At 50.7% G+C, this 25,798-nt stretch overlaps 1 protein-coding gene across 1 annotated transcript; it reads left to right on the top strand.

Moving 5' to 3' along the window:
* SPINT1 (serine peptidase inhibitor, Kunitz type 1) lies at window positions 1-13,194 on the top strand. Its single transcript, XM_084776387.1, has 11 exons — window positions 1-272; window positions 397-939; window positions 9,127-9,254; window positions 9,466-9,604; window positions 9,699-9,869; window positions 10,230-10,256; window positions 10,543-10,668; window positions 10,790-10,840; window positions 11,673-11,843; window positions 12,014-12,061; window positions 12,458-13,194. The coding sequence occupies exons 2-11, from the start codon at window positions 483-485 to the stop codon at window positions 12,655-12,657; spliced, it is 1,518 nt and encodes a 505-aa protein (XP_084632513.1). The 5' UTR covers window positions 1-272; window positions 397-482; the 3' UTR covers window positions 12,658-13,194.
* The last annotated feature ends 12,604 nt before the right edge of the window (window positions 13,195-25,798 follow it).

Here is a 25,798-nt window from a genome sequence, read left to right as displayed (position 1 = left end):
GCAGGGGTTAATGTCCGTCCCGCCCCGGCCGCTCTGACTCAGTTTCACCAGAAACTAGACGAGCCGGGGGGAGGAGGCAGCAAGTCTTCCGCGCACCGGGAGCCGGGCGGAAGCCGGGCGGGATCTTCTGCAGCTCCACCCCGTTCACCTGCGCAGGTAGCCCGGGCGGAGGTAGGCTCCGGTAGGCGGAGGCCCATCGGGCTCGGAGCATGTTCGGCAGCCGTCCGTTCAGTGTCGGGGTACGCGAGCTCCCGAGCCGTGTTCTGCCCGAGGTCGGCGATCGGGTCCTCGGAGTGTGCGTGGGTGGATTGGTCGGTGTGCGCCTCCTCGCTCCCAGTGCCCCGCGCCCCTATCGGAGCTGATCAGGTGTGTTTCCTCTGTCTCCTCCCCTCTCAGGTCACAAGCACCCTCGGAACCCAGAGGCCCGTACTGTGAAGGTGACCCCCGCCCTGGGGAGGAGGGCGACGGCCCCTGGGAGCACGATGGCCGGCCGCCGCCTGGCTCAGGCCAATATCTCTACGGTCGGCGTGTGGCTCCTTTGCGCGCTTGGTCTCCAGGGTACTGAGACCGAGCTGCCCTCCGCACCCGCTGAGCTTCCCGGGGGAGCCGCCTGCTTGAGCCGCTTTACTAGCGGGGTGCCAGCTTTTGTGCTGGACACCGAAGCTTCGGTCAGCAACGGGGCCACCTTCCTGGGCTCCCCGACCGTGCGCCGCGGCTGGGACTGCGTGCGTGCCTGCTGCACCACCCAGGACTGCAACCTGGCGCTGGTGGAGCTGCAGCCGGACGGCGGCGAGGACGCCATCTCTGCCTGTTTCCTCATGAACTGCCTGTACGAGCAAAACTTCGTGTGCAAGTTCGCTCCGAAGGAAGGCTTTATCAACTATCTTACTCAGGACCTTTACCACTCCTACCGCGAGCTGCGGACTCGAGGCTTTGGAGGTGAGGAAGGTTGCCGGCCTGAAGGGATAGGCAGGTTATGGAGTCTTGTCGAAGAGACAACAAAAAAAAGGAGTTGGGGAGGAGCGCCCTTTGAAGTAGGCAATATTTAGTAACCAACGGGGAGGAGGCGGGTGAGGGACGGCATCCCGGGGCCCAGGTTCTGGCTCCTGAACTAAGGATGTTCAGGGTTGGTTACAGATGGGCTGAAGAAGACCTGGCCCGGGCTGTGCCTATGAGAGAATGATGTGACTCTCTAGGTTGTCCCTACGTCTGTCCCTGATAGTGTGAGTCAGGGAATGTTGGTGCGGACAAGTGACTAGAAAGGCTCTGTGGCCAAGCAATGTCTTGGGCACTTTAAGGCCTTGACCAATGAGCCTGACCATGGTCTCCTCCGATGTCTGGATAAAGGACAAGGTTAGTGTCACCGCCCTGGGAATCTAGATTGGCCTTTTGCAGGTGGGCCAATGGCACAGCCAGGCCCCAGACAATAAAGAACAGACTCGGGGGCAGAGGTGTTCCTGAGGGAAAGGGACAGTGTTGTGGGTACGGCCTCCTAGAGGCTCTCTGGTGAGGCGTGAGGAGGGCCGCTGGGTGAGTCAACCTGCTGGTATTTGTATCTGGTAGAAGGATGTCAGCTGCCCTGGCAGGTGTGCGCGCCTGTCCTCGTGAGCCAAGCAGGGCTGTCCCTGCTTAGGATGCAGCAGCCTAGCCGTCTGTCCGCCTTGTTTACTTCCAAGGATGAAAGAGGCAAAATGGGGAACAAGGGAGGATCCTCCCCCTTAGTCTTCGCACTGACTGAGCCGGCAGACCCGGGACTGCGAGCAGGGCTGGAGCGGCCTGGCTCACCCATCATTCTCCCTGCCTGGTCCTTTCTGCCAGGTGGGGCTCCCCGACAGGAAGGGGGGTCCCGGCCATAACTTCTGCTGGCTCTTCATGTTTTACTCGTTGTGTGAGTCCCTGTCCCTTCTCCAGCCGCAGGTGCTACTCGTGTCTGCTCTGCAGAGTAGGTAACCGAGCCTCCTGTGTTAAATCATTTGCCCATAGCTGGCGAAGTAGCGCATGCCCTTGATCCCAGCACTCTGGAGACAGAGGCAGGTGGACCTCTTGAGTCCGAGGCCAGCTTGGTCTACAGAGTTAGTTCCAGGACATCCAAGGCTAGGCAGAGAAACCCTGTCTTGAAAAACAAACAGAAGCTGGGGGGGGGGGCAGGGGGGCCCTAGGTGGAGCAGACCTTTAATCCCAGCACTTGGGAGGCAGAGGCAGGCAGATCTCTGTAAGTTCGAGGCCAGCCTGGTCTACAGAGTGAGTTCCACGACAGCCAAGGCTATATAGAGAAACTTTGACTCAAAAAGCAAACAAACAAAGAATAATTTGCCTAGGATAACATCCCTAAACGGTAAGCCTAGGGGTCTAATCCAAAAGTGGTGTTGTTTCGCATGAGACCACCTCTCTCGTAGAACCCCTGTCACTCAAGTCTTACCACCCAGCAGCTAACAGAACCAAAGCCATAGCTGGTAGTTTTTGCAGGGAACAGAGCCAGTGCAGCAGGGATCTTCGTCTCCTATCTTTTTATTTATTTATTTATTTTCTGACCTTGTACCTGTTGCAGACTAAGGGTCTGCTCTTCGTGCTAACCTCCCAACAGCTCTCCTTGGTCTCTGGGAAGGCCTGAGGTGGGGATTCTGGGAAGTGAGGGATGCTCTCTGTGGGCTAGGCTGGTCCATGGAGTCTCCTTTGGTCTGGGCTGGAGCCTGTTCTACAAGGAAGCAGCGTCAGTGTAGGTGGTGATGACTCCTATTGGTTGTGGTGCCTTTCTACTCTTCCTGGAGTCCTGTTCCAGGGCCAGAGCGGAGCCTCTGGATTTAGGCCACTCAGTCCTAGGGCTGGCCTTCCTCTTTCGGAAACCCCCAGAAATGGCCCGTCTGATATGAGATAGGATGGAGTGGGGATTTCCTGGCACACTTACGGAGCTGGGTAGGGCTCGGGTTGTGTGCACTTCAGGTCGTTCTGGGCCATCTCAGGATGTTACGGTACTTTAGGAAGTAGGGACACTTCTGTGTGTCAGTGGCCCCACTGTCAGTCAGGGCTGGCTGGTAGACTAGAGGGGACGTGTCAGGATATCTAAGCCATTGATTCCTGTGACGATTGATTGAATCTTCCCAGAACAGGTGGCTTTGATCCCTTTTCCCAGCCTGTGCTGGTCAGGTCTGATTCCAGGCCAGTACTTGGTCCTTTTATCTCATGTACCTGTGCACCTCCACCACGCCTGTCGGCTTAGGAGGTGGAATCTGCATTTCCCTGGATATGTCCTGAGGCCTGGTTTTATTGCCGTTCCAGCCCTTTGCTCTCTTGAGGGTAGGAAGAAGGGAGTGGTAGGTAGGGTAGGGCATTTGCCCCTTGGTCTTGCTTAGTGAGAGCAGATAAGCAGGGGGGCAGGACACGGGATGGGGGGGGATGGGATGGGGGGGGGACACGACTGCTCCTGCCACTTCCACTTAGTGGGGCAGGGGGTGGATGGGTGGGGCTTGTCATCTGCTTTCCTCTTTCCAACAGCTGGTAGCTTTTGGAACAGTGAAAACAGGTTCCTCCTGGTCCGCATTGTTCCAGGTGACCACTCGGTTCCTCTTTTGCCTTCTTGCTTCCCTGCCTTTTTGTGTCCTTCACATTCCCTGCTTTCTCTCTGGTCCTTTTCCCCCTCCTGCCCTGTCTTTCACCCTAAATCTAACCTCGAGCCTTGCATGTTGAGCAAGGCTCCCCCTGCCCCCGCAAGCCACGTCCCCAGCCCTTTTTGTAAAGCTTTGAGACAGGCTCCCATTAGGCCGACATTGAGCTAGCGTGGTAGCCCACATAGCTCTTGAATTTAGATCCTCCTGCCTCTGTCTTTCCAGTAGTTGGAATTACACAGACCTGTGACACTGGGCCCAGCCAACCCTGCATTCTTTTCCCTAAGTCCCTGGAACCTAGGTCCCATTTTCTCAGATTGTAGGTCTTACTACTATTTGGCATGTGTTCCTGTGAGTCCTTGTCGCTCTCATCCGTTACCTTGTCACGAAGTCTTCTCATCTCTGATGTGACTCAGCCCCCTGCAGCCATCCTCATCTCTGTGCTCTTGGAGTACTTTTTTTCCTTTTTTTTTCTCCCCCCCCCATCTTTTTGGTGTTTTTTTTTTTTTTTTGAGATCTCTCTGTATAGCCTTGGCTGTCCTGGATTCACTTTGTAGACCAGGCTGGCCTCGAGCTCAAAGTGATCCCCCTGTCTCTGCCTCCCCAGTGCTGGGACTAAAGGCGTGCGCCACAGCCCTCTGTAGAGGCACCTCTACGCACAGTTTTACTTGCAGGCTTGACATATACATTTGTGCAATAGCTTGCCAGCTAGGATTATTTATAATAATGAAGAATGGGAAACAACTTGAGAGTGTGTCAGCACATCTTTTAATTGAATGCTGTGATGTTATTTGAGTAATAATAAAAACCATGCTGGCCAGATAGCCCAGCGGGTAAAGATGCTTGCCACCAAGCCTGGCAGCGTGAGCTTGTTCTCCGGAGCCCGTGCCACAGAGGGCGGGAGCTGAGCCCCAGAGGTTGTCCTGGGACCGCCACACACGTGCCTTGGCCTGCCCATGCCCACACACATGCACAACATATGCACACTAAACACACAAATAAGTGTAAGGTAATGATACTAGACCCTAAGGCAGTATGGGTTAGGAAGGAAATGAACCTAAATACTTTCCCTTGGCCCGACATGATAGCTCAGATCTGTAGTCTCAGCCCTGGGGAGGCTGAGGTTTTCAAGTCTGAGAGCCCAGCCTGGGCTAAGTTTCAGTGAGACTCTGCCCTTCCCCGACTCTACTGAAACCATGCCTTCCCTTTAAGGAACTCTGGGGTGTTCGGGTTTGTTTGTTTGTTTGTTTTCTTTTGACATCTGTTCTCACTTGCCCCCGTGAGGTCCAGGGGATCAAACTCAAGTCATGCTTGGTGGCAGGTGCCGTGTCCGTCCCCCCCCCCCCCCCCCCCCCCCCCCCGGTGAGCCATCTTACTGGCTCAAAAATGGCATTTTAGATAGAGTATGAGCAGTGGAGACACACAGATCTGGCTTCAAATCTCACTTTTTTTTTTTAACATTTAGAAACTGAATCATGGTGCCAGAGTTCAGTTCCTTATGCCTGTGTTGGATAAAAACTGAGTCAGGTGTCAATTTTCCCATCCAGTCAGTGAAGATGCAGCCGTAACGGGGTTGTGGGGGGTTATGAGGGTAGGTGGTCTAAATGTTAAGCATTTCAGGCTCTCTGTGCCATACACAACATAGTAGGTGTGCCGACCACTCTGATATGGCAACGGGCAAGCAGCCATAGGCAACACAGAAATAAAGGCAAGGCTTTGTTACGATTTGCAGACACCGAGCCGGGCGCCTTTAATCCCAGCACTTGGGAGGCAGAGGCAGGTGGATTGCTGTGAGTTGGAGGCCAGCCTGATCTACAAAGTGAGTCCAGGACAGCCAAGGCTACACAGAGAAACCTTGTCTTCAAAAACCAAAAACCAAAACCAACTTGCAGACACACACCCAACCCCCACACTGCTGCAGAGCAAGCCCGGGGCCAGCGCCGTGTGCTAGGTGAACACGCTGCTGCTGAACTGCCCCTCCTGCCCCACAGATTTTATCCTATATGATTCCCACAAAAAAGGTTTCCTTACCCCCCCCCTCCCGCCCTTTATCCATTTAAAATGAGGACAGACGGTGAGCCTCGTCTCTGCCCACTCATGCTAACCCCCATGTAGCCTGCTGTGGTGTCCACGCTCACTGCAGCTTTATTAGTACATCTCCAAGTTTGTCTCTGTGTCTCTAGCCCTGGCCTCTCTGGTGTGTGTGTGTGTGTGTGGGGGGGTGGTCTTGCCTCAAATTCAGCTTTTCTGTGACTGAACCAAAACAACTTTGACGACCTCTTTCTTAGTCTCCTTGCTCTTCTGCTTAGCCCTGGGCCTCCCTTCCCCATTTCCAGGGCCTTTCATAAGAAGCAGGGCGTGTCTGTCCACAGGAGTTTTCTCTCTTCTTTCTTTACTTTCTTTGGCTGCCCTGTGACTCAGACCCCTCCTGTTACATCCTTCCTGAACCTCGGGCCCGCATCACCTGCCAGCCTTCCTGCTCCACACAAACTCATCCTATCAAATGTTTAAATGCTGATGCAGAGCAACAGTACGCTAGGCCCCTCCCACAGGACTCCTGGACCTCATTGTGCGTTACAGAGGTCAAGAGCTAGGGTGCCCGGGCTTCCATCTCCAGTCCACTGCTCACAGCCGCGGTCTGCTTTCTTCCTGTATCACTGTTTAATGTTTGGCCATCACTCCTGGTGTATCCAAGCAACCTGACTTAGCACCCAGAAAACTCTGAGGTTTCTCTCTCAGAGTTGCCCACAGAAATAGCTTTGCAGTTTCTTTCTTTCTGTTGTTGTTACTTTAGTGTGTTTGTGTGTGTGGTGTATGTATACGTACATGTGTATTTAGGTGCACATCTGCAGGTAGAGGCAGAGGTGGGTAGCAAGTCTTTTCCTCAATTATTCCCTGTCTTGTGTCGTTTGTTTTGCTTTTTGAGATGGGGGTCTCACTTTGTAGCTCAGACTGGCCTCAGACTCACAGAGATCCACCTGTCTCTGCCTCTGGAGTGCTGGGATTAGAGACATTTGCCACGACACCTGGCTTCACTTTTGTTTTTCCTTTTAAAGATCTATTTATTTTGCCTGCATGTATGTCTGTAGGAGGGTGCCAGATCCCCTGGAACTGGAGTTACAGACAGCTGTGAGCTGTCACATGGGTGCTGGGAATTGGACTTGGGTCCTCTGGAAGAACAGCCAGTGTTCCCAACCTCTGAGCCATCTCTCCAGCTCTGGCTTTTTTTGAAACAGGGTCTTTTTCAGAGACTGCACCTCATTGATTCTGTGGCCATTGAGATCCAGAGATGGTCTTGTCCTTGCTTCTGGTGTCAGGATTACACATTGGAAAACCTACTGTGCCTCTTTTCTAATGGATGCTGAGGATTTGAACTCCTGCTTCCATGGTGAACCCTTTACGTACTGAGCCAACTCTTTAGCACAGTTTCTTGTTTTTTTTTTTTTTTTAACCATAACTCCAAACACCCTAAGTAAAGGACTCACTGTGCCCTTAATTGATTTAATAAGTTTGGTGATTTGCAACTTGCACGTGTGGATTATTTCACAGATGTTCCCTGTTCTTCCCCGTAACCAAGGTTACATTTTTTTTATTTCTAGACCAGGCTGGCCTGGAACTCACATCTATCTGCCTGCCTCTGCCTCCCCAGTGCTGGGATTAAAGGCGTGCGCCACCACACCTGGCTACTTCTGTTTCTTACAATGTCAGTTCAACCCATTTTTCCCCCCTGGAATCCAGCTCTGCACTTATCTCTCTGACATGACCCCTAACACTTAGGTGAAGGAATCCTTAAGCTCAAGCTGTTGGGTCCAGGAAAGTTGTGGCTCCTGGAAACCCTTTGGAGCTGATGGCAGAGGCACCCTGTCCCAGGATTCCTCACCACGCAGCACCAGGGCCATTTGTGCTGTTTCCCCTAGCACACTGCCGAAGGCCTCTTTCCAGGTTGGCTTCTCAGCATAGTTCAGGCCAGCGAGGAGTGATGCCTTTTGTTTGTTTCGCTTGTTGTGTGTGAGTGTTATGTGTCACCAGTATGCCGTGTACCACTTGAGTGCCTGGTGCCCATGGAGGCCACAAGAGGGCATCAAAAAACCTGTAACGGAGTCCTGAGCCACCATGTGGGTTAAGAACCAGTGGTCTTTTTTTTTTTTTTTTTAAGACAGGATTTCTCTGTGTAGCCTTTGCAGACCAGGCTGGTCTTGAACTCACAGAGATCCACCTAGGCATGCGCCACCATGCCCGGTAGAACCAGTGCTCTTAACTACTGAGCCATCTCCCAGGGCCACCCTACCCCCAAGCACCTGGATTTTTGTTTTGTTTTGTTTTGTTTTGTTTTCAAAATCTAGGTTTATGCAGCCTAGGCTGAGTTCAAACTTGCTACGTATCCTAGAACAACCATCTGATCCTCCTGCCTCCACCTCCTGGGTACTGGGATTACAGGTGTATGCCACTGTGCCCATCTCGATCCTGGTTTTATTTAGCACTAGGAAGTCTAGTCCAGGTATGTGTCAGTGTCAGGCAAGCAGCCTACCAGTGGAGCTCTATCAGACGAATCGTGGCTTTTTTGTTTTGTTTTGTTCTGTTTTTTCGAGACAGGGTTTCTCTGTGTAGCCCTGGCTGTCCTGGACTCACTTTGTAGATCCTCCTGCCTCTGCCTCTCGAGTGCTGGGATTAAAGGCGTGCGCCACCACCGCCCAGCATGAACGATGGCTTTTTCATCACATTTTTTTTCTTTTTGGTTTGGCTTTTAAAGAAAAATTTCAAAAGTCATTCTTTTCTTTTTTTTTTTTTAAGATTTTATTTATTTATTATTAAGAATACAGTGTTCTGCCTACGTGTACACCTGCAGGCCAGAAGAGGGCATCGGGATCACATTACAGATGGTTGTGAGCCACCATGTGGTTGCTGGGAATTGAACTCAGGACCTCTGGAAGAGCAGACAGCGTTCTTAACCTCTGAGCCATCTCTCCAGCCCCATTCTTTTCTTCTTTTAAAGAAAAATTTATTTATTTATGTATTTATTTATTATGTTCACAACATTCTTCCTGCATGTACACATGTCTGCCAGAGGAGGGAAATAGATCTCATTATAGATGGTTGTGAGCCAGGGAATTGAACTCAGGACCTCTGGAAGAGCAGACAGTGCTCTTAACCTCTGAGTCATCTCTCCAGCCCCTTTAAAGAAAAATTTTAAATAGTCAGCACAAGGACTTTCTTATTTGTGGAAAATAAAAAGCAGATTTAGATCTCCTCCCCGCTCCCAGTGTTTATGTACACGCATGCATGCATGTACACATGTAACATTTTTCCTAAGCCAGATCAGGTAGAACATAGTATTCAGTTACTTGCTTCAGACAATACACTAATCATAATGTGACTACATAGAGAGCAAGGTGCTGGCTTTGTTGAGAGCCCTCTTTGTGCCTGCGAAGACTTCTGAGTCCTAGGATGGCCGTCACCCCTTTGTTTACCAAAAGAGCCTTAGTCCACCCACTGACAGTTGACTTTTTACTTCCTTTTCTCTCAGGGTCCCAGATCCCTCGAACCTGGGTGGGCATAGACTTGAAGGTACAGCTGCAGAAACCCCTGGTACTGAGAGACGCAGACAGCACAGTATGGCACCTACTGCAAGGTGACAAAGATATCAGAGTCAAGGTGAGACACTGCGCTGGACCCCTGACCTTCCCCACAGCTTCCTGGGACTCCTTCCTGGGCTGTAGGCCAACCACTGGCTCGTTTGGTGTTGGCTAGAGAGAAGATCAGGGTTCGTTTGATATTGAGGCCCTGTGCTCTCCCGGGGGGCCCTGGGGGTAGTCCGAGAACATGATGGAAATGTCCAGGCTTCATGAGCAGTCTTTGTGTACAGAGAAACCATCCGGACGAAGTGGAGCTGTGGGGACTTAAGGAAGGGACCTACATGTTCCAGCTGACAAGAGCTGACTCAGACCAGCCAGAGGACACAGCCAACCTGACCATCACTGTGCTAACTGCCAAGCAGACGGAAGGTGACTGGTGGGCGTGAGGTGCCCGGAGCCCCCCTCCCTGCCTCCCTCCACTGATGACACTCTAGCCCGAACTCACAAGCTCTCCTCTGCCTAGATTTCTGCCTCGCATCCTACAAGGTGGGCCGCTGCCGGGGTTCCTTCCCACGCTGGTACTACGACCCCAAGGAACAGATCTGCAAGAGTTTCACCTACGGAGGTTGCCTGGGCAATAAAAACAACTACCTTCGGGAAGAAGAGTGCATGCTAGCCTGCAAGGATGTGCAGGGTGGGTGGCTGAGAGGCAGCTTTGGGGCTCGGGTGACTTTGCTCAGGGTGGGTAGGTTTTTTTGTTGTTGTTTGGGTTTTTTTTTTCTTTCTTTCTTCCTTTGGTTTTTCGAGACAGGGTTTCTCTGTGTAGCCTTGGCTGTCCTGGACTCCCTTTATAGACCAGGCTGGCCTCAAACTCACATTGATCTGCCTGCCTCTGCCTCCCAAGTGCTGGGATTAAAGGCGTGCGCCACCACCGCTGCCCAGCATCAGGATGGGTAGTTTTACTAGTCGGGGAACTGGGATGCGGTGCCCCATTATCTCATCATTGTTAGGAGTCTGGCCATGCCCCCAATTATTCCTCTGTTTTCTCCCCTAGGAATTTCACCTAAAAGGCACCATCCAGGTGGGTTTTACTTTTCTGGCCCTATTTCCTGCCCCTGTCTTGGTCTTCAGCCCATATGGCGACCCCACCCCGCACTAACCTGCGTTGGCTCAGCTCCCACCACCCCCATAATACCCAGACACCTAACCCTTCAGAGCCAGCAGCTTCCTGTCAGGATCTGCCCAGGTTACATACAGGAGGGGCTGGGGCTGGTGACAAATGGGCTTATGGTAGAGAGAGCCGGGTAGCTGCTGGCCCCTCAGTCCCCGCCCTCTGCCTGAGCTCCGTTCACTTCACCCTCACCCAGTCTGCTCTGGAAGCTGCCACGCCACCCAGTTCCGCTGCAGCAACGGCTGCTGCATTGACGGCTTCCTGGAGTGCGATGACACCGCAGACTGCCCTGATGGCTCCGACGAGGCCACCTGTGAAAAGTGTAAGCTGGGGAACAAGAGAAGGGGATCTCTCCACCCGCCCCAGCCCCACCCCAACAGCTCTCCTCTGTGCCTCTGGGTTCCCCGTGTTGGGCCCCAGGCTCTGACCTTTCACCTTTGCAGACACCAGTGGCTTCGAGGAGCTTCAGAGTATCCACTTCCTCAGTGACAAAGGTGAGGGTAACCCCCACCCCCACCCCCACCCCCCGCCCCGTTCCTCTGTCACCACTGACAGAGGTTTGCTGGGTGTGTAGGCTGCGACACAGCCAGCACCTCCTAGGCTCTCCTGTTGTGCTTTCTCGGCAGCCTTTCCTCAGCCACCACTAGTCACCCGTTGTCTGGTTGTCTCCACTACTGTAGCCTCATTGAATGTATCGCTAAATCATATGTGTTCAGGAAATTTCATAGCGCTGTCATACATGACTTGACACATTGGGCACCAAGAATTGGGATGGGGCTTAGTAGAGCACCCACCTAGCAAGAAACTGTGTTTGTGTCCTACCACCACTGGGGCAGGGGGAGGAGAGGGAACAAAAATGCCCATTATGCAAATATAACACGTACTAAAAATAAAGATAATGGTCTGGTAATGATGGCTTATGTCAGGAGGATCACAAGTTCAAGGTCAACCTCTGCTAAACAGAGAATTCAAAGCCAGCCGTGATACACAATGAGATCCTGTATTAGAGAAAAAAACTAGCCAGGCGTGATGGCACATGCCTTGAATCCCGGGCAGAGGCAGGCAGTTCTGAGTTCAAGGCCAGTCTTGTCTATAGAGTAAGTTCCTGGACAGCCAGGGCTACACAAAGAAACTCTAGCCTCAAAAACCAGAAAACTTAACAGCCCTTTAATACAGTTTGTCATGTTGTGACCCCCCCAACCATGAAGCCACAGCTGCCCTCAGCCTGGGGTAAGGGATGTTGAGCTGTAGTCACGTGGGGCCTGAAGGGAGGCGGCAGGATGGCTCCGTGGGCTCACATGCCGTCCCTTTGCTCCCTTACTACAGGATACTGTGCGGAACTGCCAGACACGGGGCTCTGCCAGGAGAACATCCCACGCTGGTATTACAACCCATTCAGTGAACGCTGTGCCCGCTTCACCTATGGTGGTTGCTATGGCAACAAGAACAACTTTGAGGAGGAACAGCAGTGCCTTGAGTCCTGTCGTGGCATCTCCAGTGAGCCGAGTGGCAGTGGCAGGGTGAAGGGGAAGATTCAGCTAGGCCCGCGCTAGTCACTCTGCTAAGTGGCTTCAGTGGCCGTGGGAGAGGGCGACAGGGGGTTGTGGCACTGGAACAGCTGAGTCTGAGGACTTAGTGCTGACTGGTTTCTTCATGTCACTTTGCAGAGAAGGATGTGTTTGGTCTGCGGAGGGAAAGCTCCATTTCCAGTGGAGGTAAGCCCTGGTCTGTCCTGTCACCTGTTCAGGAACTGGCAACACATGATTACCTGTGAATGCCCAAACCACCTGGTCTGTCCTGTCACCAGTTCAGGAACTGGCAACACATGATTACCTGTGAATGCCCAAGCCACGTTGAGAATGATCCTGAGGTTACCCAGAGGGCACCATTGAGTAGTGAGCCCTGACATAGGCAAAAGGGAGAGGTACGGTGAATGGCCTGCCAACTGCCAGCCTCGATGCTTCCAGAAGCTATTCCGGAGGTCTGAGCTGGGTGTCGGTCTGCTTCTACACATGACATCTGTGGTTTTTGTTCATTCCATAGCGTGCGAGTGGTAGGCATCAGAACCGGACAGGCCTTGGGAAGACCATATTCTCTCCTTCTTCCCCCAGGCTCTGTGGAGGTGGCCATTGCTGTACTCCTGGTCATCTGTATCATAGTGGTCATAGCTATCCTGGGCTACTGTTTCTTCAAGAACCAGAGAAAGGACTTCCACAGTCACTACGCGCCTCCCACCCCAGCCAGCTCCACTGTTTCTACCACCGAGGATACGGAGCACCTGGTGTATAATCACACAACCCAGCCCCTCTGAGCCTGGGACTTGTTAGCAGGCTCACCAGGTCCTGCCTGCCAAGACCGAGGCTGGAACCTGGGAGAACTTGGGGTCCGGACTCTGCCTGCCCGCTTCCTGGGCGCCCTTAACTCTGTCTCAGAAGCCAGATCTCTGGGCCTCTTGGAGTTGTCTCAGCTGCACTCAGGCCAGTACTGGAGAAGGCCCGAGGGTCTGGGAGGAGCAGAGCAGCCTTGAGCCGAAAGTACTGTACATAGAAGGACCTGCCTGCCTGGAAGCCGGAGGAAGTTGGTGTTTTGTGTCCTGTTCAAAGCTGCCTGTCCCCATCCAGCGAAACTAGGACCTAGAGTGATGTCAGGCTAGAGGCTGCAACTCTGCTTTCCACACTGTCTTTGCACTCCGTACAGTCCAACACTGAAGGATGTCTCTTTGTAGTTTGTGCTTATAAATAATGTGCTTTGGGGGGGGACCAGGGTCATAGCTCAGTGGTAGAGCATGCACGGTACCCAAAGTGCTCTACACAGCACCACAAAATGACATTAAATTAAAAAATAAAAATGTTGGGTTTTTTTTTTTAGTTCCTCCCCTGTCCCCCTCCTCCCCCCGCCCCCCCTCCTCCACCTGCCAGGTCCCCACCCCAGTTGTCTTTGTTCCCAATGCTGAGATGCAGAACGCCCAGGTATGCTTGGCAGGTGCTGGACCACTGAACTGTCTCCTCATCCCTGCTCTGTCGGGTTGGTGGGGGGAGGGGGGTGCGATTGGTCTGTCCTGTCCAACCGGTTCAGCCTTTGGCCACCCTGTTCAGCAGGTTTTCCCACCTCTCCTGAAACTGCCCAGGCTCCTCAGGGTGGAGAAAAGTGTCACCTTTGACCTCCAGAGTGGAGCGCCATGGGAGTAAGTTGCTGTGCAGCGTTTCTTTTGGTGGCCATCACCAGACCTTCTCAGGTGGGGTGAGGTTTAACTGAACCCTGGCAGTCACTTCCATGTTACCAGACATGGGCCCCCTCCCTGCCCATCTGAGAGCCTGTGGCTTCTTCACAGAAATGCAGCCCCTCCCCAGGCTCACTTAAGTCCCTGCCTTTAGCTGCTAGTTGAGGTACACCACTCCTCCCCAGGGCTCAAGCCACTTGGAGGTGCCAAAAAGAGTCCAACAGATTGGGAAGAGCTGTGCGCCCAGCACTGCCGGTCCGCACATATTTGATATTGTCTGGGGGAGCGCTGAAGTGCCCTATACGTGACACCATTGGCTCAGCTGGCTCAGCACACCGCCCTCTGGTGAGTGAGAATGGCATCCACAGGCCAGAAGGTGACTTCGAGGCCTGAGCTCCCCAGTTCCAAGGTTGGTATGGAAGGACTGGATGCGAATCCCGGTAGGGAGGCTCAAAGGTCCGTGTTCCAGAAGAGGTTGGAGACTAGTAAGCAAGTGACCTACCTAGCCAGGCCATGAAATGAGTTCCTCCTGCTGTGGGGATCTCCCCGGGACAGCCCTCCTCACGTCAGTGGTGCCTGTCTCTGCCTGCTCTGCTGTGTTGGGTTACTTTCCCCTTTTCCACCCCTCAGCTAAGCTCAGACCTTCCCAGCCCTGGCCCGGATGGCTGGTACGCCCTGCTCCACACCCTGGATTTGCCAACAGGACCCTGAGCACAGGCCATCCCTTCCTTTGTTTACAGACCTGTCTCCCTGCTAGATTGTGAGCTCCTGGAGTCCCAGGTGGCATCTGAGTCATGTCTGTCCCCAGCATGTGTCATGGTCCCTCTGTGACCTCAGTTAATGGCAGTCACTCAATGAACGTTAAGTACACGGCAGGGGAGGAGTTCATTTCTTTTGTTTTAGTTCACAGGGCACAGGGTTTTCTCACCCTCTACTCTGCCAGCCACTCTGAGACTCAAAACAGACCAGTCCTCTTTTTCTTGTGTGTGTGTGTGTGTGTGTGTGTGTGTGTGTGTGTGTGTGTGTGTGTGTTTCAAGACAAGGTTTCTTTGTGTAGCCTTGGCTGTCCTGGACTCACTTTGTAGATCAGGCTAGCCTCGAACTCACAGCAATCCCACCTGCCTCTGCCTCCCTGAGTGCTGGGATTAAAGGCGCGCGCCTCCATGCCCTGCTGTCCTCTTGACTCTGTATAAAGTTCTTACCGGGCTGGCATGACTAATGACTCAAAGGCTATCCAGTTCCTAGGAGAGTGATCAGCGCCTAGCAAGTGTTGGTCTGAAATGAGCCTGTCAGGGAGTGGTAGCGAGCAGGTGTCCGTGAGAGGCCAAACACCTTCCCTATAATTAACCAGGCTGCCACGGCTGGCTAGATAGAGGAGGCGGAGTCTCGCAGAGGCCGCTAGGGGGCGCGTACTTACCGTTTGCTTCTCAAACCTGCTTATCTGTGGATCTCTGCTCTCGGTTTCACCCCCACCTAAATAATGCTTTGTCATGTCTTCCTGACTCAGTGCTCGACACCAGCAATTGTCTGGAAGCAGCTGCCTATGCTTCAGGTGCTGCTTTGCCTCCAGAAAGCACCTTTTCCCCATGCAGCACTTGTTTCTAAAACTTTCAACAAACTATCCAGCTAAGCTCACTGTGGAACCTCACGCTCCAGGTAGCTCTGCAGCACCCAGGTGATTCGATGCCCTCGTACAGACATACATGACGACAAAACACCAATGTATGTAAAATAAAAATAGATTTAAAAAGAAAAGCAAGCCAGGAAGCAGCTCCCCGCTTCCCATGGTTCCTACCCTGGCTGCCCTCCGCGATGGACTGTGGTTGAGATGTATAAATTGTTTTTGACAGCCGGGCGTGGTGGCGCACGCCTTTAATCCCAGCACTCAGGAGGCAGAGGCAGGCGGATCTCTGTGAGTTCGAGCCCAGCCTGGTCTACAAAGAGAGTCCAGGACAGCCAAGGCTACATAGAGAAACTCTGTCTCGCAAAAACAAAAACAAACAAACAAACAAAAAAAGTTTTTTACCATGGCGCTAGATCACAGTAACAGAAAGCAAACTAGGACAAATGGCAATTGTGATATGCTGCAACATAGATGAAATTTGAGATTAGGATAAGTGAAAAAAAAAACTTGTTTTGTTTTTAAAGGCATATTGGGTGACTCCAATTGTCTGGGGCAGCTTAGAGTATTCAGAACATTAGAGATGCAGGGTACAGTTGTGGTTGTGGGGAAAGGTTGGGGGGGATTTAGTGGGTATAATATTTCAGTTTTGTGAGCTGAAAAGAATTCTAGGAATGGATGATGGTGATTGCATAGCGGTATGATTACACTTAATGCAACCGAACTAGACCCTTAAGGAAAATTAAAGCCAGGCATGGAGGCACACTCCTAAATCCCAGCACTTGGGAGACAAAAGCAGAGAGACTGTGAATTTAACGGTAGCCTGGGCTACACATAAGGGCCCTGTCTCAAAAAACAAAGTTTTATGCTGTTTGAACTTTACCACAATAAAAAGAATTGGAAAGGTGAGTAGGTGCATTTGAATGTGTGTGTGTGCGCGCGCGTGTGCACGCGTGCGTGCGTGCGTGCGTGCGTGCGTGCGTGTGTGTGTGTGTACTGAGGTGGCAAGTTCCAAGTATAACAAAGTCACTGGTAGACAGGGTCTCTACTGCTGAGCCCTCGGGGATTGTGCAGGGAAAGGACTGAGGCCGACTTTACAGAGTGGATGGAGGCCACATCACAAGGAAAGGGTCAAAGGAAGAGGCAAAACCAAGTCAGTTGGTCAAGATAAGATAAGCCGAGCGAAGGGCATGGGAGCCGCGCTATGAGGGCTAGCCAAAGGAAGGTTGCCCGCTGGCAGCCTGCAATAGTGCTCTCTCCCCAGACAGCTAAATGCTTTAAATAGCTGCCTGTGTTATTAAGACTCAGGAAATTTCATTAGACACATATGCACATGTCTTTCCTGCTTCCCTGGGGGACCTGGCCACCCAGAGCAAAGCATTCAATGCTAGGACCTTCATCATCTTCTGCGCCCTTGTACTGAGGACTGTCCTAGAAGTTCAAATGGACAATGACAAAATGGTATCCCTGTCTAGTGTGCTGAGACCTCAGCACCTGGGAGGTGGGAGCAGAAGCGACAGGAGTTGCAAGGCTAGCCTCAGCTACATAACGCGTTTGAAGTAAGCATGGGCTACATGAGACCCTGTCTGAAAAAACTAACTACATATGTCAATTAAAATGTAAAACCTTGCTATTTTCCTCCAAGGCAGCCCTGCCACTTGAGCAAACAGCCCTGAGTAAGGACTGGCTTTGCCCTGTTGCACAAGACCTCTCCTGTCCTCACCCAAGCACCAAGACTAGAGCCCACGAAGGTATGCTTCCCCTGGGAGGGCTTGTCAGCAGCCACACCTGGGAGCCTCCAGCCCAGAGGGGCATCTAATCCGATCTGGCCGCAGGCTCTGAGGGCGGTTTCTTTCCCCCACCTGCAGCAGCCTCGGGGGTTGTATCAGCAGAGCCTAGAACCAGAAAAACCAAAGAAAGACCAGGAAAGAAAGCGGCTCCTTACCGTGGAGTTTAAAAAAACAAACAGAAAACCTGAAAAACCATTTACTCAAATGCCTATGAACTACTTCTCACCAATAAGATGAGAAATGGTGTTTGTTCCGTCTGCTTTTTTGTCAGTTTGCATTTTGTGGGTTGTTGGTTTTTTGTTTTTTGTTTTTTTTCCCTCTCTTCTTCCTCTTCTTCTCCTCCTCCTTTTGTTTTTTGGTTTGGTTTGGTTTGGTTTTTTGAGACAGGATTTCTCTGTGTAGCTTTGGCTGTCCTGGACTCACTTTGTAGACCAGGCTGGCCTCGAACTCACAGAGATCCACCTGCCTCTGCTTCCCAAGTGCTGGGATTACAGGGGTATGCCACCACCACCCAGCACCCTTTTGTTTTTTTGTTTTGTTTTTGTTTTTGTTTTTGTTTTTGTTTTTGTTTTGAGACAGGGTTTCTCTGTGTAGCTTTGACTGTCCTGAACCCAAACTGTAGATCAGGCTAGCCTCGAACTCAGATTTCTGCCTACTTCTACTTCCCCCGGGTGCTGGTACACCAACATCACCCATGTATGTTGTGCCTACATATATGTCTATGCCCCATGTGAGTGCCTAGTGGTCTTGAGGCCAGACGAGTGCATTAGATTCCCTGGAACTGGAGTTTCAGACAGTTGTGAGCTATAGTGTGAGTTCTGGGAATAGAACCCAGGTTCTCTGGAAGAGCAGCTGCTGGTTTTTGTTGTTGTTGTTGTTGTTGTTTTTATTATTATTATTATGATGATGATGATGATGATGATGATGATGATGATGATGATGTATACAGCACTCTGCCTGCACGTACATCTGCAGGCCAGAAGAGGGCATCAGATCACTGTATAGATGGTTGTGAGCCACAATGTGGTTGCTGGGAATTAAACTCAGGACCTCTAGGAAGAGCAGTCAGTGGTTTTAACCTCTGAGCCATCTCTCCAGCCCCAGCTGGTGATTTTAACCACTGAACCATCTCTCCAGTTCTCGTTGCTGTCTGAGACGGGAGTCTCATTATGTAGCCCTGATTGGCTTGCAACTAGCTATATAGACCAGTCTGTCCTGGAACTTAGAGACATCTGCCTGCCTCTGACTTCTGTGAGATCTGGGATTAAAGGCATGTACCACCACACCCAGCTGGACATTTTTACTAAAAAAATAAGTTCCCTTGGCCTTGAATTCCTGCACTCAGGCAAGCTCCCTCCTCGGCCCTCTGAGTACCTAGTCCTATAATATAGGTACACATCACTACACCTGGATTCAGCAAGCATTTTCGAAATTGCCTGCAATAAATAGCTATTACTTTCGTGGGACAGGAAGAGTGAGATAGGTCAGGCTGGGGTAAATCTTCCTGTGTAGCTGAATCTGGCCTTGGACGCTTGATCCTTCTGTCTCTCTCTTCCAAGCATTTGGGTTTTTTTGTTTTGTTTTGGTGGTCATTGTTGTTGTTGTTTTGGTTTGGTTTTTCGAGATAGGGTTTCCCTATGTAGCCTTGGCTGTCCTGGACTCACTTTGTAGACCAGGCTGGCCTCGAACTCATATCGATCTGCCTGCCTCTGCCTCCCGAGTACTGAGATTACAGGCATATGCCACCATGCCTGGCACCAAGCGTTTGGATTATAGGCATACACCACTACACCTGGCTAAAATCTATTGCTTTTGTAATAAGCAGAAGTTTTCAGAGAGATGAGGACCAAATCATCAATGACCTCTCCATTGGGGTAGAGAGAGTGGGGATGGGAGAGATCCTGGAGCTGGATCTAATGACATGCAGTCCCAGTTGCTCAGGAAGCTGAGGCAGGAGGATAGCAAATACTAGGCCAGCCTGACCTACAGAAGAGAAGGCTGAGCTGCTGGAAGCCTAGGAAGGGAGATACTCCAAGACTCAACTCTAGCCTGGGCAGAAGGACAGCACACATCACAAGAGCCCTGGGAGCTTGGCTGTGTGGCACCGCCCCCCCCCCCCAACAGAAATGGATGGGGTGGGGCAGTTTCAGGAGAACCAGACAGAAAGCACGGGCCACAGTCAGCAGGTGGAGATGCGTTTCTTTGATCTTACCATCAGTTACTTCTTTACTTCCGCCTGGACTTATGGGGGAATGATTCAAGGATGCCTAACAGGGTTTGTAAATTATGAGATAGCACGGTATGGAGTAGAAACGAAAAAGGAAACAAAAACAAACAAAAAAGCAAACCAAGAAGGACGTCAAACACGGTCAGGAGCAAGACAAAAAACCACCCAAGTCTTTATGTGTGGGCCACATGGAGAAGCTCTGCATAGCTTTGCTGTTGGTACCACTGTGGCCTCTCTGGAGGTGAAGGGCCTGTGCTTGGCTGAGGTAGGGGAGGTGTTGGGTTTGGGGTGGGGGTGGGGGGGTAAAGGTGCAATCCAGGAGGAGGAGAGATGACTGTAGAAGGATCAGATAGATGGGTAGATGCGTGAGGGAGGAGAAGAGGAGGGCAGTGTCTTGGGAGGAGGAAGAAGATGGAAAAAGAGGAGGAAGACAAGGGAAGAGGAGGAGGAGGTCGGAGGGCAACAGGGAGCATGGTTGGCAAGAGTGACAGCCAAAGACGAGGGAATCACAGACTTCAAGCCTTGCCAGGCTGGGGACAAGGAGGTCACTGTCCACTACCCATGGCTGAAAGAGGGGCAGGGGGTGGAGTCATGGCTGGAGGCTCTTTGGTGGCAGGGAAGGTGAGAGGAGGAGGCCTCACCTTGGCTGCAGAGGGCAGAGGGTTGAGGAGAGGCCAGGGATGGGTGTTAGAAAGAGCATCAGGCAGAGGGAGGGTAGAGGGAAGAAGCGAGCACGCTGACAGAGAAGGGTCCATGGTTCACCCAGACTCACTTGGGTTGTCTTCCCTGACCCATAAATGCATGACCCCTTTTACAAATGATTTATGGTTTGGGAGTTGGCCATGTTGACCATGCTGTTTTTCTGTGGCTCCAACAGGGAAAGAAATACAGGAAATAAAGAAGGTAGATTTATTTACATGACAAGATTTTTTTTCCTGCCCCACGTAAGTGATATTAGCATTCAATTGGGTTTTCTCCTCTCTCAGTCCAGGACCATGAGGCTGTTATCCTTGAGGAGCTAAAGCCCAGAGAGGCCTAGCATCACACGGCCAGTATTTGGGATTAGAACCAGGCTGTGAAGCCAGTGTCCCAGAGCCCCAAAGCCTGCGCTGTGCTAGCCTCATCTGTAGACAACTGCTAAGCTTTGGTTTCTGCCGTCTCTCTGGAAGTGGGACAAAGAAGCCAAGAGCCAAGAAGCTGTCAGGGCTGGTCCCAAGCCCCGGGAGGCTGGGAACCGAAGCTCCACGCCCATGTAAACACAGACCAGCTCTGATACCTCTTACTTGGCACTGAAGAGCTTCCTTCAAATCAGTTCTCGGCTATTATCTTGCTTATCCCCACTGGTCCCTGGGAGCCAGGGAGGGGCAGAGAGTACTGGCCTCACTTCATAGCTGCTAGAAACTCAGACAAGAGAAGAGAGAGGGAAGGCAGTAATTTGCCCAAAGTCACCCAGCAAGTCTGAATGGGGAACTAGAGGCCGAGTCTCTGTGTGGGTGCGTGCAGGTGCGTGTGTGTCTGTGTGTGTGTGTGTGTGTGTGTGTGTGTGTGTGTGTGTGTGTGTGTGTGTTATTGGTGAAGGGAAGGATCAGCAAAGAATGCAGCCTATTGCCTGGCATAGGGAGTGGGTGAGTTGTACATATAGCCTCTGGAATAAAGGGTCCCCTGTTTTACAAGACCAGCAATCTCACCACTCCTGGAGGGACAGCTGCTGGAAACAGCTGTGCTAGCTGTTTTGGGGCTGAAGAGGAAGACCAGCAGAAACAGTTGAATCTAATCACAGAGAACACGGGCCTGAAGGAGGAAGCAGCAACAGGCAGGTGTCCCTGGGTGGGATCTGGCTACCTGCTTTCCAGTTCCAACAGGGTCCCAGTGAATTCTTTTTTTAAAAAACAGGATTGAAAGGTATTTATTTATTTTAAAGCTTATTTATTTTATGCATATTAATGCTCTATCTGTATGTACACTTGCAGGCCAGAAGAGGGCATTAGATCATATTATAGATGGGTGTGAGCCACCGCGTGATTTCTGGGAATTGAACTCAGGACCTTCGGAAAAGCAGACAGTGCTCTTTACCACCGAGCCATCTCTCCAGCCCACCCCCGCCACAGGGGAATTCTTAAACAGGTGGCGAAATGCTTTCCTGATGCCCCTCAATGCTGGGGTCCGGAATGGCAGGGGGCATCTGGATGCCTGGGGAGGGAGGCACACAGTTCCAGGTAAGAGTCAAAGAGGCATGAAGATGAAGGCGGGGGGTGGTGGGGGTCACACGGAGGTGATTATACACCCAAGCGATTCTCCAAGGCCCCATGGTGTGACCATGAGTCCCCCGGCCATGCCAGTTGTGGGCCCACCCTTTAGTCTGAAGAGAAAGCCCCACAAGTGTTCCTGCAGCAGAGCTGACAGCTCAGTGATGCATCTGTTCTCACCCTCCCCCCAGCTGTCTCCACTCCTTTGCTCCCTGCCGAGGACTACCCAGACTTTCTCTTTTCTTCCTTTTCTTTTCTTTCTTTCTTTCTCTTTCTTTGTTTCTTTCTGTCTGCCTGTCTGTCTGTAGTCTGTCTTTCTCTCCTCCTCTCTTCTTCTTTATCTATCTATCTATCTATCTATCTATCTATCTATCTATCTCTCCTTCTTTTTGAGACAGTCTCTCTATGTAGGTTGTTCTGGAATTAACTATATAAAGCAAGCTGGACTTGAACTCATAGACATCTCCCTGTCTTTTTCTCCCAAGTTCTGGGATCAAAGCTGTGTTCCACTACGCTTGGCTTGAGACCCATTTCTTAGAGCAGAACCTTCAGTCCGCCATGCAAACCTCTGAGAAGAGGCCTGGATGTTCAAGATCAGGGCTTTTCAGATCAGGAAACCCAGGACAGGCAGTTGATAGGCATAAGGTTGCCTAAGTATTGCTGCATACAGGGACAGAAAGCAACAGTGCCCAGACCCAGGAAGTCACTCCCTACTGTTCACACTGACTCATGAGGCCCCTCTACTATAATTCTGCTCACCTCACCAAGGATCTGGCCTGAGCCCAAGGAGGGCACTGTTGGCGCAGCCCTGCTCAGAGCTGGGTTTCCTGGCAGCCAGGCACAGTGGGCAGGTCTGACCTGTGCAATACCATCTGTGGTTACAGCCTGGGGCAAGGGCTGGTTGCAAAAGGGGCCGGTGCTCCTGAGGAAGTCTGCTCTCGGTCTCACGGTCTCACTGGTGAGCTGGTTCCCAGGAGAGGTGCAGGTGCGTCACCTCTGCTCTGGGCACCACGCTGTTCTTATTTGGTAGTAAGGACACAGCTCCTTCAGGTGCGCATTCACACCAAACCAGGCTGAGCGAGCTCACTTATCACAAAGATGCTCACAGACATCAACACAAATGGAATGGAGCTCTGCCACAGAGACCCAGGCCCCAGGGATGTAAAGCAACGCAGATACTTAGGTATGAGCACAAATACTCTCAAGCTTTCCCAAGCTATGGATTCAAGTCTACACAGCACACACTCTTGAGGACAGGCATATGCACTTTTAAGTAAAGATGGCCACCTAGGGCTGGAGAGATGACTCAGCTAATAAGAGCATAACCATCAAAAACTCCAGTTCCAGGCATCTAACATCTTCTTCTGGCCTTGGAGGGCACCAGGCACATTAGCTATACGTGTAGACAAAATACTCATCATACAAAATAATTTAGAAAATAAAAAAGATGGCCATCCACATTTACATGGATACTTGTGTATGTAATTGCTCAGACTTCTGGACTGAAAAACGTCCAAATACACAGCAAACTCAGCCACAGAGAAAGGTACATTGTGAAACTGTGTACACACTTGTCACTTAGTATTTATTGAATACTCATGACCCATTACTCATACTCCAACAGTGATAACCTCCTCCTGCCCCAACCACAAACATATAAACTCAAGCTGCCCTCAGGATTCACTTCAGATTATGCTCGCACACAATCACCAAGCCAAAGGTAGAGGATCTGCTTTTTTTTTTTTTGCTCTCAATGACCCATCAATCCCCTCACACACAAAAAAAAGAAAAGAAATAAAACAAACAAAATAACTGGCCTGGCTGTATTATCACTTACACTAGGCGAGTAGACAACCTAAATGTTCTGAGATCGAATCCAGGTGGTGGCAGCGCACGCCTTTAATCCCAGCACTCGGGAGGCAGAGGCAGGTGGATCGCTGTGAGTTCGAGGACGGCCTGATCTACAAAGTTAGTTCAGGACAGCCAAGGCTATACAGAGAAAAACAAAAAGAAAAACAACAACAACAACAACAAAAACCAAAACAAAATAATATTTCGAGATGGGGATCTGGCCAAGGATGGTGAAGTCAGGAGTCATGTGAAAGTCAACAGATAACTTGCTGGGATTGGTCCTCCCTACCATGTGGCTCCAGGAGATTGAACAAGGACCTGTCCTAAAAATAAAAATGAGGAGAAAAGGGAGCAGTGTGTGGGCAGATAGATGGGAATAAAGCTCAATGGTAGATCATGTGCGCATCATATACAAGATCCTAGGTTCAATCCAAAATACAGCCAAGGAAGGGAGGGAGGGAGGGAGGGAGGGAGGGAGGGGTGGTGGGACTAATTTACTTATGCTCTGAAGCAGCAGAGGCCCTCATGTCCCAGGCTAATGTGCACTATATAATCAGAATAAATAGGCAAGTAGCTTAAATAAACAAATGGCTGGAGAGCAGCTCAGTAGGAGGAGTGGCTCCTTGGTATACAGCAGGCAGTGGTTCCGTGGGTTGTGGTACTGAATCTCTGTAATCTTAGCCCTTGGGAGATGGAAGAAGAAGTGTCAGAAGTTCAGTGTCAACCTCATCCACTACAGCAAGTTCAAAGCCAGCCTGGGCTGCACAAGACTGTCTCAAAATAATAAAGATGAGGCCACCCCAGGCTGGGACTCAGATCAGTGCCTTGCCCATCGGTCATCAGAGAAGCTGCCTCCTGCAGTAAATAGGAACTAACACAGTGGCCCATAACAGGACAACATGCAGTGAGTGAGTGGCCTGGAAGTGAGGAAGAGGAGGCAGAAGGACTGTAAGCCATCAGGGATGCATGTCACTAGGAAACAGTGTCTTCCCGACACAACAGGGCTCACACATGTGACCTGACAGAGACTGCACAGCGCCTGCATGGGCCCAAGTCAGATGGAGTTCCAGTGCTGAGAGGGCTAGACACGAGATCCCATCCCTAGCCAAGATGCTATCTCCAACTAACATCCACTTGTGAAGAAAAAATTAGTTCTCCAGTGAATCTCATTAGGTGTATTAACTACACATGAGCGCAGGGCCCATGCCCAGTGTAGATGGCAGCACAAAACTAACTCAATGGTGTCTTTGTAGACTTTTTGTGTCTGTTGCTTTGTTTGGGCATTTTTCATCTTATTAGTCTTTTGCTTATATAGCACGGTTACTGATTTTGTGTTTCTGTGGGATTGTGTGTGTGTGTGTGTGTGTGTGTGTGTGTGTGTCTGGTGTTTTTATTTTTGTTGTTTTTTGCATGCCTTCTAAAGAGAGGGAGAGAGGGGTCATGGAGTTGGGTGGGTAGGAGGAGGTAGGAGGATCGAACACCAAGATCAAAAAAAGGTTTTTCAATAAAAAAGATGGTGTTCCTTTCAGCAAATCATATGCTAACATTGGAAAGATACAGAGATTAGCACGGTTCCTGTGAAAGAAGGACATGCAAATCTGTGAAGCAGTCCTTGGTGGTTTTGTTTTTTTAAGTTGTGGCTGTAGTGATGGCTCAGCTGTTGCAGCTCCAGCTCCAGAGGGATTGGATGACTCTGGCTTCCAAAGGCATTTGTGCACACACCCAACATACACACATATGCGCAATTAAAATCATTAAAATATGATGGTAGGACTTTTTCTCTTGTTTGGTTTTTTGTTTGTTTGTTTGAGACAGGGACTCTCTGTGCAACTGTAGCTGTTCTGGAACTCACTACATAGGCCAGACGGACCTCAAACTCACAGAGATCAGCCTGCTTCTGCTATCCAGTGCTGGGATTAAGGGTGTGCGTCACAATGACTGACTCCAGACGTGTTCCGCAGTGGTGTATCCACTGATCTTGTATGTACTTGTATGTAGTATATGCTCCTGAGGACAACCCTAAGAACAATGAACTCCTTGGGTCTCACACAGACACACACATACACAGACACACACACACACACATGAACACCCGCACACAGGAAATAAAACAGAGGACCAGCTTAAAACAGGAAGGGAATTAACGAGAGAGGAAAAGTAACAGTGTATGTTGAATACAGTAAAAATCCATTGTGTTCAAGTATGAAAATGTCATAAACAGCTGGATGGTGGCACACATTTTTAAACTCAGTACTCGGGAGACAGAGGCAGGTGGATCTCTGTGAGTTTGAGGCCAGCCTGGCCTACAAGAGTGAGTTCTATCACAGCTAAGGCTACACACAAAGACCCTATCTAAAAAAAAAAAGTCATAATGATACCAATTATTACATATAGCTAATACATACTGACAAAAACATTTAAAATAAACAAATAAAATGAAAAATGGAAAAACCAACCTGTGATGTGAAACTATTTCAAAAAACTTACATTGAAAGCC

The sequence above is a fragment of the Acomys minous genome (genome assembly GCF_964271855.1).
Source record: "Acomys minous genome assembly, chromosome: 3".
NCBI lineage: Eukaryota > Metazoa > Chordata > Mammalia > Rodentia > Muridae > Acomys > Acomys minous.
The sequence above is the reverse complement of the archived record's forward strand: the minus strand, read 5'-3'. Positions and strand labels throughout refer to the sequence as shown.